The 13,393-nt window shown below is 49.3% G+C and overlaps 1 protein-coding gene across 8 annotated transcripts in view; it reads right to left on the bottom strand.

Moving 5' to 3' along the window:
* RTKN (rhotekin) overlaps nucleotides 1-13,393 on the bottom strand; it is a 153,487-nt gene that overhangs the window by 76,023 nt on the left and 64,071 nt on the right. For all 8 annotated transcript variants that reach the window (XM_088454466.1, XM_088454463.1, XM_088454468.1 and 5 more), the window contains exons 2-3: nucleotides 12,936-13,135; nucleotides 3,977-4,038 (exon numbers count right to left, since the gene is read on the bottom strand). In XM_088454466.1, coding sequence (XP_088310592.1) covers nucleotides 3,977-4,038; nucleotides 12,936-13,000 — 127 coding nt within the window. In that variant the 5' untranslated portion in view covers nucleotides 13,001-13,135. The remainder of the gene's footprint in view (nucleotides 1-3,976; nucleotides 4,039-12,935; nucleotides 13,136-13,393) is intronic.

The raw sequence follows: 13,393 nt of genomic DNA, 5'->3' as shown, positions 1-13,393 counted from the left end.
ACACGTCACTGCTCCATCCCACCACACACACACAGGTCACTGCTCCATCCCACCACACACACAGGTCACTGCTCCTTTCCCACCACACACACACACGGGTCACTGCTCCATCCCACCACACACACACACACAGGTCACTGCTCCATCCCACCACACACACACACACACAGGTCACTGCTCCATCCCACCACACACACACACACACAGGTCACTGCTCCATCCCACCACATACACACAGGTCACTGCTCCATCCCACCACATACACACAGGTCACTGCTCCTTTCCCACCACACACACACACGGGTCACTGCTCCATCCCACCACACACACACACACACAGGTCACTGCTCCATCCCACCACATACACACAGATCACTGCTCCATCCCACCACACACACACAGGTCACTGCTCCATCCCACCACACACACACAGGTCACTGCTCCATCCCACCACATACACACAGATAACTGCTCCATCCCACCACACACACACAGGTCACTGCTCCATCCCATCACATACACACAATTCACTGCTCCATCCCACCACACACACACAGGTCACTGCTCCATCCCACCACACACACACACAGGTCACTGCTCCATCCCACAACGCACACACAGGTCACTGCTCCATCCCACCACGCACACACAGGTCACTGCTCCATCCCACCACACACACACACAGGTCACTGCTCCATCCCCCCACATACACACAGGTCACTGCTCCATCCCACCACACACACACAGGTCACTGCTGCATCCCACCACACACACAGGTCACTGCTCCATCCCACCACACACACACACACACACACACACACACAGGTCATTGCTCCATCCCACCACACACACACATACACACAGGTCAACAGGTCACTGCTCCATCCCACCACATACACACAGGTCACTAGTCCATCCCATCACATACACACAGGTCACTGCTCCATCCCACCACATACACACAGGTCACTGCTCCATCCCACCACATACACACAGGTCACTGCTCCATCCCACCACATACACACAGATCACTGCTCCATCCCACCACATACACACAGGTCACTGCTCCATCCCACCACATACACACACACACACACACACACACAGGTCACTGCTCCATCCCACCACATACACACAGGTCACTGCTCCTTTCCCACCACACACACACAGGTCACTGCTCCATCCCACCACATACACACAGGTCACTGCTCCATCCCACCACATACACACAGGTCACTGCTCCATCCCACCACATACACACAGGTCACTGCTCCATCCCACCACATACACACAGGTCACTGCTCCATCCCACCACACACACAGGTCACTGCTCCTTTCCCACCACACACACACACAGGTCACTGCTCCATCCCACCACATACACACAGGTCACTGCTCCATCCCACCACATACACACAGATCTCTGCTCCATCCCACCACATACACACAGGTCACTGCTCCATCCCACCACACACACACAGGTCACTGCTCCATCCCACCACACACACACAGGTCACTGCTCCATCCCACCACACACACAGGTCACTGCTCCTTTCCCACCACACACACACACAGGTCACTGCTCCATCCCACCACATACACACAGGTCACTGCTCCATCCCACCACACACACACAGGTCACTGCTCCATCCCACCACATACACACAGGTCACTGCTCCATCCCACCACATACACACAGGTCACTGCTCCATCCCACCACACACACACATACACACAGGTCACTGCTCCATCCCACCACACACACACATACACACAGGTCACTGCTCCATCCCACCACATACACACAGGTCACTGCTCCATCCCACCAAACACACACACAGGGCACTGCTCCATCCCACCACACACACACAGGTCACTGCTCCATCCCACCACATACACACAGGTCACTGCTCCATCCCACCACATACACACAGGTCACTGCTCCATCCCACTGCATACACACAGGTCACTGCTCCATCCCACCACACACACACACACACAGGTCACTGCTCCATCCCACCACACACACACACACAGGTCACTGCTCCATCCCACCACACACACACATATACACAGGTCACTGCTCCATCCCACCACATACACACAGGTCACTGCTCCATCCCACCACATACACACAGGTCACTGCTCCATCCCACCATACACACACAGGTCACTGCTCCATCCCACCACATACACACAGGTCACTGCTCCATCCCACCACACACACACACACACACACACACAGGTCACTGCTCCATCCCACCACATACACACAGGTCACTGCTCCATCCCACCACATACACACAGGTCACTGCTCCATCCCACCACATACACACAGGTCACTGCTCCATCCCACCACACACACACAGGTCACTGCTCCATCCCACCACATACACACAGGTCACTGCTCCATCCCACCACATACACACAGATCTCTGCTCCATCCCACCACATACACACAGGTCACTGCTCCATCCCACCACATACACACAGGTCACTGCTCCATCCCACCAAACACACACACACACACAGGTCACTGCTCCATCCCACTGCATACACACAGGTCACTGCTCCATCCCACCACACACACACACACACACACAGGTCACTGCTCCATCCCACCACACACACACACACAGGTCACTGCTCCATCCCACACACACACACATATACACAGGTCACTGCTCCATCCCACCACATACACACAGGTCACTGCTCCATCCCACCACATACACACAGGTAACTGCTCCATCCCACCACACACACACAGGTCACTGCTCCATCCCACCACATACACACAGGTCACTGCTCCATCCCACCACACACACACACACAGGTCACTGCTCCTTTCCCACCACACACACACAGGTCACTGCTCCATCCCACCACATACACACAGATCACTGCTCCATCCCACCACATACACACAGGTGACTGCTCCATCCCACCACATACACACAGATCTCTGCTCCATCCCACCACATACACACAGGTCACTGCTCCATCCCACCACACACACACAGGTCACTGCTCCATCCCACCACACACACACAGGTCACTGCTCCATCCCACCACATACACACAGTGCACTGCTCCATCCCACCACACACACACACAGGTCACTGCTCCATCCCACCACACACACACACAGGTCACTGCTCCATCCCACCACATACACACAGGTCACTGCTCCATCCCACCACACACACACACACACACACACAGGTCACTGCTCCATCCCACCACATACACACAGGTCACTGCTCCATCCCACCACATACACACAGGTCACTGCTCCATCCCACCACATACACACAGGTCACTGCTCCATCCCACCACACACACACAGGTCACTGCTCCATTCCACCACATACACTCAGGTCACTGCTCCATCTCACCACACACACACAGGTCACTGCTCCATCCCACCACATACACCCAGGTCACTGCTCCATCCCATCACATACACACAGGTCACTGCTCCATCCCACCACACACACACACTGGCCGCTGCTCCATCACACCACACACACACAGGTCACTGCTCCATCCCACCACACACACACAGGTCACTGCTCCATCCCACCACACACACACAGGTCACTGCTCCATCCCACCACATACACACAGGTCACTGCTCCATCCCACCACATACACACAGGTCACTGCTCCATCCCACCACACACACACACAGGTCACTGCTCCATCCCACCACACACACACACAGGTCACTGCTCCATCCCTCCACACACACACACTAGCCGCTGCTCCATCACACAACACACACACACTGGCCGCTGCTTCATCACACCACACACACACAGGTCACTGCTCCATCCCACCACATACACACACTGGCCGCTGCTCCATCCCACAACACACACACACTGGCCGCTGCTTCATCACACCACGCCATAGATAAGCCTCTATCATATCCTACCCCAGATACTCTTTTTTTCCGTAGCCTATGTAGTACCTGAGATAGAGAGCTTTCCTTTGCATGGGAGACGTTCGTCCAAAGAACCTCCATCTGACGTCCTGGAAAAACATGAAACATAAGGTGATATCTGCTCTCTACATGGACAGTCCTCACTTTGTTATTATTTTTCCTGGAAGGATGTGAAAACAACCTTATTCACATTATTTTAGTAAAAAACAAATATTGATAAATAGATCTAGTCTTATCACCTCATCGCTCCACTCTACATCTCCGGCCTCATCACCTCTCCTCCCTACAGCTCCAGCCTCATCACCTCTCTCCTACAGCTCCAGCCTCATCACCTCATCACTCCACTCTACATCTCCGGCCTCATCACCTCTCCTCCCTACAGCTCCAGCCTCATCACCTCTCTCCTACAGCTCCAGCCGCATCACCTCTCCTCCCTACAGCTCCAGCCTCATCACCTCTCCTCCCTACAGCTTCTGCCTCATCACCTCTCCTCCCTACAGCTCCAGCCTCATCACCTCTCCTCCCTACAGCTTCTGCCTCATCACCTCTCCTCCCTACAGCTCCAGCCTCATCACCTCTCCTCCCTACAGCTCCAGCCTCATCACCTCTCCTCCCTACAGCTCCAGCCTCATCACCTCTCCTCCCTACAGCTCCAGCCTCATCACCTCTCCTCCCTACAGCTCCAGCCTCATCACCTCTCCTCCCTACAGCTCCAGCCTCATCACCTCTCCTCCCTACAGCTTCAGCCTCATCTCCTCTCCTCCCTACAGCTCCAGCCTCATCACCTCTCCTCCCTACAGCTCCAGCCTCATCACCTCTCCTCCCTACAGCTTCTGCCTCATCAACTCTCCTCCCTACAGCTCCAGCCTCATCACCTCTCTCCTACAGCTCCAGCCGCATCACCTCTCCTCCCTACAGATCCAGCCTCATCACCTCTCCTCCCTACAGCTCCAGCCTCATCACCTCTCCTCCCTACAGCTCCAGCCTAATCACCCTACAGCTATAGTCTAATTTCCAAGCCTCTCCACCCTACATCTCCAGTCTCATCACCTCATTGCTCCTCCCTACATCTCCAGTCTTATCAATGCTCCACCCTTCATCTCCAGCCTCATCACCTCTCCTCCCTACAGATCCAGCCTCATCACCTCTCCTCCCTACAGCTCCAGCCTCATCACCCTACATCTACAGCCTCATTTCCAAACCTCTCCACCCTACATCTCTAGTCTCATGACCTAATCACTCTTCCCTACATCTCCAGCGTCATCATCTCATTGCTCCTCCATACATCTCCAGCCTCATCACTGCTCCCTACATCTTGGCCAACACAGACAGTGTAATGGTTAGCGTTACTGCCTCACAGCACTGAGGTCGTGGGTTCAATTCCCACCATGGCCCTAACTGTGTGGAGTTTGTATATTCTCCCTGGGTTTCCTCCGGGTACTCCAGTTTCCTCCCACACTCCAAAAATATACTGGTAGGTTAAATGGCTCCCAGCAAAAATTATCCCTAGAGTGTATGTATGTATGTGAGAATGTGTTAGGGAATCTAGACTGTAAGCTCCACTGGGGCAGGGACTGATGTGAATGGCCAAATATTCTCTGTAAAGCACCCTACATCTACATTCTCCACAACTCACCACCCTACATCTCCAGCCTCATTTCCAAACCTCTCCTCCATACATCTACAGTCTCATCACCTCACCACTCCTCCCTACATCTCCAGCCTCATTACCTCACCACCCTACAAGTACATCTCCCATCTCATTTACAAATCTCTTCTCCCTAAATCTCCAGTCTCCTCAACTCACCAGCCTACATCTCCAGCCTCATTTCCAAACCTCGCCTCCCTGCATCTCCAGTCTCATCACCTCACTGCTCCTCCCTACATCCCCAGCCTCATCACCTCATTACTCCTCCATCTCCCGTCATATTACATCACCTTTCTTCCCTACTGTATATTTCTAGTCTCATCACCTCATCACTCCTCCCTACATCTCCAGTTTCATCGTCACTCCCCCCTACTTCTCCAGCCTCATCACCACTTCACTCCTCCCTACATCTCCAGCCTCATCACATCTTCTCCTTACATCTCCAGCCTAGTCACCGTACCACCCTACATCTCCAGCATCATCACCTCACCACCTTACATCTACAGCCCCATTTCCAAACCTCTCCTCCATACATCTTCAGTCTCATCACCTCATCGCTCCTCCCTACATCTCCAGCCCCATTTCCATATCTCTCTTCCTTACTTCTTGAGTCTCATTACCCCACATCTCCAGCCTCATCACCTCATTGCTCCTCCCTACATCTTCACTTATCACCTCTCCTCCCTACATCTCCAGCCACATTACCTCACTACTCCTCCCTACATCTCCAGCTTCATCACCTCATGACCCTACAGGTACATCTCCAGTCTCATTTCCAAACCTCTTCTCCCTACATCTCCAGTCTCATCAACTCACCACCCTACATCTCCAGCATCATTTCCAAACCTCTCATCCCTACATTGCCAGTCTCATCACCTCACTGCTCCTCCCTACATCCCCAGCCTCATGATCCCATCACTCCTTCTTTCATCTCCAGTCCTATTACCTCACCTCTCTATATCTCTAGTCTCATCACCTCATCACTTCTCCCTACATATGCGGTTTCATCATCGCTCCTCCCTACTTCCCCAGCCTAATCATCATACCACCCTACATCTCCAGCCTCAATTCCAAACTTCTCCTCCCTACATCTCCAGCCACATTACCTCACTACTCCTCCTTACATCTCCAGCCTCATCACCTCTCCTTCCTACATCTCTCGCCTCATCACCTCACCATCCTACATCTACAGCCTAATTTCAAAACCTCTCCTCCCTACATCTCCAGTCTTATTACCTCACTTCTCCTCCCTACATCTCCAGCCTTAGCAACTCTCCTCCTAATATCTCCTCCTAGTATCATTGCCTCACCGCTCCTCCCATCATCTCCATTCTCATCACTTCACCACCCTACATCTCCAGCCTCATTTCCAAACCTCTCCTCCATACATCTCCAGTCTTGTCAACTCACCGCTCCTCCCTACATCTCCAGCCTCATTATCTCACCACCCTACTGTACATCTCCAGCCTCACTTCCAAACTGCTCCTCCCTACATCTCCAGCCTCATCACCTCATCACTCCTCCTTACATCTCCAGTTTCATCACCACTCAACCCTACATCTCCAGCCCCATCACCACATCGGTCCTCCCTACATCTTCAGCCTCATCACCTAACCACTCCTCTTTACATCTTCCTCCTCCTTACATCTCCAGTCTCATTACCACATCACTCCTCCCTACATCTTCATCTTCATCACCTCTCCTTCCTACATCTCCAGCCTCATTGCTTCACCACTCATCCTTACATCTTCAGCCTCATCACCTCTCCTCTTTACATCTCCAGTGTCATTACTACATCGCTCCTCTCTACATCTCCAGCATCATCACCTCACCACTCCTCCTTACATCTTCAGCCTTATTTCCATATCTCTCCTCCTTACAGCTCCAGTCTCATTACCTCACCTCTCCTCCCTATATCTCCAGCCTCATCACCTCATTGCCCTTCCCTACATCTCCAGTTTCATCACCTCATCACTCCTCCCTACATCTCCAGCCTCATCTCCTCTCCTTCCTACATCTCCAGCCTCATCTCCTCTCTTTCCTACGTCTCCAGCCTCATCACCTCTCTTCGCTATACTCCAGCCTCATTACCTGACCACTCCTCCCTACATCTCCAGCCTCATCACCTCATTGCCCTTCCCTACATTTCCAGTTTTATCACCTCATCACTCCTCCCTACATCTTCAGCCTCATCACCTCTCCTCCCTACATCTCCAGCCTCATTACCTAACCACTCCTCCTTACATCTTCAGCCTCATTTGCATATTTCTCCTCCTTACACCTCCAGTCTCATTACCAAATCACTCCTCCCTACATCTCCAGCCTCATCACCTCTTCTCCATACATCTTCACCCTCATTACTTCACCACTCTCCAGCCTAATTTCCAAACCACTCCTCCCTACATCTCCAGCCTCATCACCTCTCTTCCTTATACTCCAGCCTCATTACCTCACCGCTCCTCCCTACATCTCTAGCCTCATCTCCTCTCCTTCCTACATCTCCAGCCTCAATTCCTCACCGCTCCTTCCTACATCTCCAGCCACATCTCCTCACCGCACCTCCCTACATCTACAGCCTCATCTCCTCTCCTTCCTACATCTCCAACCTCATCACCTCTCTTCCCTATACTCCAGCCTCATTACCTCACCGCTCTTCCCTACATCTTCAGCCACATCTCCTCTCCTTCCTATATCTCCAGCCTCATCACCTCTCTTCTCTATACTCCAGCCTCATTACCGCACCGCTCCTCCCTACATCTCCAGCCTCATCACCTCTCTTCTCTATACTCCAGCATTATTACCTCACTGCTCCTCCCTACATCTTCAGCCACATCTGCTCTCCTTCCTACATCTCCAGCCTCATCTCCTCTCTTTCCTACATCTCCAGCCTCATCTTCTCTCCTTCCTACATCTCCAGCCTCAATTCCTCACTGCTCCTCCCTACATCTCCAGTCTCATCTCCTCTCCTTCCTACATCCCAGCCTCATCTCCTCTCCTTCCTACATCTCCAGCCTCATCTCCTCTCCTTTCTACATCTCCAGTTTCATCTCCTCTCCTTTCTACATCTCCAGCCTCAATTCGTCACTGCTCCTCCCTACATCTCCAACCTCATCTCCTCTCCTTCCTACATCTCCAGCCTCATCTCCTCTCCTTGCTACATCTCCAGCCTCATCACCTCTCCTTCCTACGTCTCCAGCCTCATCTCCTCTCCTCCCTACATCTCCAGCCTCATCACCTCTCTTCCCTATACTCCAGCCTCATCACCTCTTCCCTATACTCCCGCCTCATTACCTCACTGCTCCTCCCTACATCTCCAGCCTCATCTCCTCTCCTTCCTACATCTCCAGCCTCATATCCTCTCCTTCCTACATCTCCAGCCTCATCTCCTCTCCTCCCTACATCTCCAGCCTCATCACCTCTTCCCTATACTCCAGCCTCATTACCTCACTGCTCCTCCCTACATCTCCAGCCTCATCACCTCTCTTCCCTATACTCCAGCCTCATTACCTCACTGCTCCTCCCTACATCTCCAGCCTCATCTCCTCTCCTTCCTATATCTCTAGCCTCATCTCCTCTCCTTCCTACATCTCCAGCCTCATCTCCTCTCTTTCCTACATCTCCAGCCTCATCACCTCTCTTCCCTATACTCCAGCCTCATTACCTCACTGCTCCTTCCTACATCTCCAGCCTCATCTCCTCTCCTTCCTACATCTCCAGCCACATTACCTCACTGCTCCTCCCTACATCTCCAGCCTCATCTCCTCTCCTTCCTACATCTCCAGCCTCAATTCCTCACTGCTCCTCCCTACATCTCCAGCCTCATCTCCTCTCCTTCCTACATCTCCAGCCTCAATTCCTCACTGCTTCTCCCTACATCTCCAGCCTCATCTCCTCTCCTTCCTACATCTCCAGCCTCATCTCCTCTCTTCCCTATACTCCAGCCTCATTACCTCACCGCTCCTCCCTACATCTCCAGCCTCATCACCTCTCTTCCCTATACTCCCGCCTCACTACCTCACTGCTCCTCCCTACATCTCCAGCCTCATCTCCTCTCCTTCCTACATCTCCAGCCTCATCTCCTCTCCCTCCTACATCTCCAGCCTCATCTCCTCTCCTTCCTACATCTCCAGCCTCATCACCTCTTCTTCCTACATCTCCAGCGTCATCACCTCTCCTTCCTACAGCTCCAGCCTCATCACCTCTCCTTCCTACATCTCCAGCCTCATCTCCTCTCCTTCCTACATCTCCAGCCTCATCTCCTCTCCTTCCTACATCTCCAGCCTCATCTCCTCTCCTTCCTACATCTCCAGCCTCATCACCTCTCCTTCCTACATCTCCAGCCTCATTACCTCTCTTCCCTATACTCCAGCCTCATTACCTCACTGCTCCTCCCTACATCTCCAGCCTCATCTCCTCTCCTTCCTACATCTCCAGCTTCATCTCCTCTCCTTCCTACATCTCCAGCCTCATCACCTCTCTTCCCTATACTCCAGCCTCATTACCTCACTGCTCCTTCCTACATCTCCAGCCTCATCTCCTCTCCTTCCTACATCTCCAGCCTCATTACCTCACTGCTCCTCCCTACATCTCCAGCCTCATCTCCTCCTTCCTACATCTCCAGCCTCAATTCCTCTCCTTCCTACATCTCCTCTCCTTCCTACATCTCCAGCCTCAATTCCTCACTGCTCCTCCCTACATCTCCAGCCTCATCTCCTCTCCTTCCTACATCTCCAGCCTCAATTCCTCTCCTTCCTACATCTCCTCTCCTTCCTACATCTCCAGCCTCAATTCCTCTCCTTCCTACATCTCCTCTCCTTCCTACATCTCCAGCCTCAATTCCTCTCCTTCCTACATCTCCAGCCTCATTACCTCACCACCTCCAGCCTCATTTCCAAACTTATCCTCCCTACATCTCCAGCCTCATTACCTCACCACCTCCAGCCTCATTTCCAAACTTCTCCTCCCTACATCTCCAGCCTCATCACCTCACCACTCATCTCTACATCTCCAACCTAATTCCCTCACCCGTATACCCTATATGATGTAAGCTCACATGAGAAGGGTTCTGTCCTCTTGCCCCCTCTACATAACTATACTAACTACTCACTGTAATCATATATCTAAGTATTAGCCTGTACTTATGTATGCTTGTGTCTATTGCATTCCCTTGTAGCAAAATCAAAATAAAAAATAATAGTAATAACAACAACATATGACCTGCATCCCATACAAGTAACATACATATATTCTACATCTCATACAAGTAACATACATATATTCTACATCCCATACATGTAACATACATAAATTCTGCATCCCATACATGTAACATACATAAATTCTGCATCCCATACATGTAACATACATATATTCTACATCCCATACATGTAACATACATAAATTCTGCATCCCATACATGTAACATACATAAATTCTGCATCCCATACATGTAACATACATAAATTCTGCATCCCATACATGTAACATACATATATTCTGCATCCCATACATGTAACATACATATATTCTGCATCCCATACATGTAACATACATAAATTCTGCATCCCATACATGTAACATACATATATTCTACATCCCATACATGTAACATACATAAATTCTGCATCCCATACAAGTAACATACATATATTCTACATCCCATACATGTAACATACATAAATTCTGCATCCCATACATGTAACATACATAAATTCTGCATCCCATACATGTAACATACATAAATTCTGCATCCCATACATGTAACATACATAAATTCTGCATCCCATACAAGTAACATACATAAGTTCTGCATCCCATACAAGTAACATACATATATTCTACATCCCATACATGTAACATACATCAATTTTGCATCCCATACATGTAACATACATAAATTCTGCATCCCATACATGTAACATACATAAATTCTGCATCCCATACATGTAACATACATAAATTCTGCATCCCATACATGTAACATACATATATTCTACATCCCATACATGTAACATACATAAATTCTGCATCCCATACAAGTAACATACATATATTCTACATCCCATACATGTAACATACATAAATTCTGCATCCCATACATGTAACATACATAAATTCTGCATCCCATACAAGTAACATACATAAATTCTGCATCCCATACATGTAACATACATAAATTCTGCATCCCATACAAGTAACATACATAAGTTCTGCATCCCATACAAGTAACATACATATATTCTACATCCCATACATGTAACATACATCAATTCTGCATCCCATACATGTAACATACATCAATTCTGCATCCCATACAAGTAACATACATATATTCTACATCCCATACATGTAACATACATAAATTCTGCATCCCATACAAGTAACATACATATATTCTACATCCCATACATGTAACATACATAAATTCTGCATCCCATACATGTAACATACATAAATTCTGCATCCCATACATGTAACATACATATATTCTGCATCCCATACTTGTAACATACATATATTCTGCATCCCATACATGTAACATACATAAATTCTGCACCCCATACATGTAACATACATATATTCTACATCCCATACATGTAACATACATAAATTCTACATCCCATACATGTAACATACATAAATTCTGCATCCCATACATGTAACATACATAAATTCTGCATCCCATACATGTAACATACATAAATTCTGCATCCCATACAAGTAACATACATATATTCTGCATCCCATACATGTAACATACATAAATTCTGCATCCCATACATGTAACATACAGAAATTCTGCATCCCATACATGTAACATACAGAAATTCTGCATCCCATACATGTAACATACAGAAATTCTGCATCCCATACATGTAACATACAGAAATTCTGCATCCCATACATGTAACATAGACATAACCTGAATCCCATACATGTGAGACACACATAAGGCCTGATGTAATAGCCTGCGGGGTGCAGAGACGGGCGCGGATTTGGCGAATTAGCCCATACTGATACAGCAGCAATAATATAATAGGCAAAACCAGGTTGGTCACAAATATAACGGGGATAACGCACAGCAGCACAGTGCTGCCTCTATATATAAATGTTCATAAAATAAATAACACAAATAAGAGCACACACCATACACACGCCATACACACACCATACATGCTAAGCATATAAACAGAATCACAGGAATATTAAATCAGTCTGTCAGTAATATGTAACATGAATCATGCACAGAGCCATGACATATCCCACTTTACATACTAATCACATACCAATCACATGCTAATCACATGCCTGTACAGTCAATGTGTTGCTGGCACATACCTGCGTGCGCTGTGCTGTAGAACCTGCTCTTCCTTGCGGTGCTGTAGCTCAGACATATATGTCATAATACGACTGTTACATACTAAGAGACTCTTAGCCGCCTCCAAAGCCTGTTCTTTCTGTGTACACGCTCCCAGCAGCTTCACGGCGCCTTCCCGTATCCGCACCTCATGATCTATACGTTTCTGTATGTCCGTGTCCTGGAACATGACAATATGCAGGTTATATACTGGGTGTCAGACAGAGAGCACAGGTTATATACTGGGTGTCAGACAGAGAGCACAGGTTATATACTGGGTGTCAGACAGAGAGCACAGGTTATATACTGGGTGTCAGACAGAGTACAGGTTATATACTGGGTGTCAGACAGAGAGCACAGATTAAGGAGAGGGGGCGAGGAGCAGGTGCACACTATAAGCACTAAGAATACAAATGATCAAAATATCTATAATAGACTG

The sequence above is a fragment of the Taudactylus pleione genome, unplaced genomic scaffold (assembly GCF_031769625.1).
Source record: "Taudactylus pleione unplaced genomic scaffold, aTauple2 ptg000618l, whole genome shotgun sequence".
In the NCBI taxonomy this organism is placed as follows: domain Eukaryota; kingdom Metazoa; phylum Chordata; class Amphibia; order Anura; family Myobatrachidae; genus Taudactylus; species Taudactylus pleione.
The sequence above is the reverse complement of the archived record's forward strand: the minus strand, read 5'-3'. Positions and strand labels throughout refer to the sequence as shown.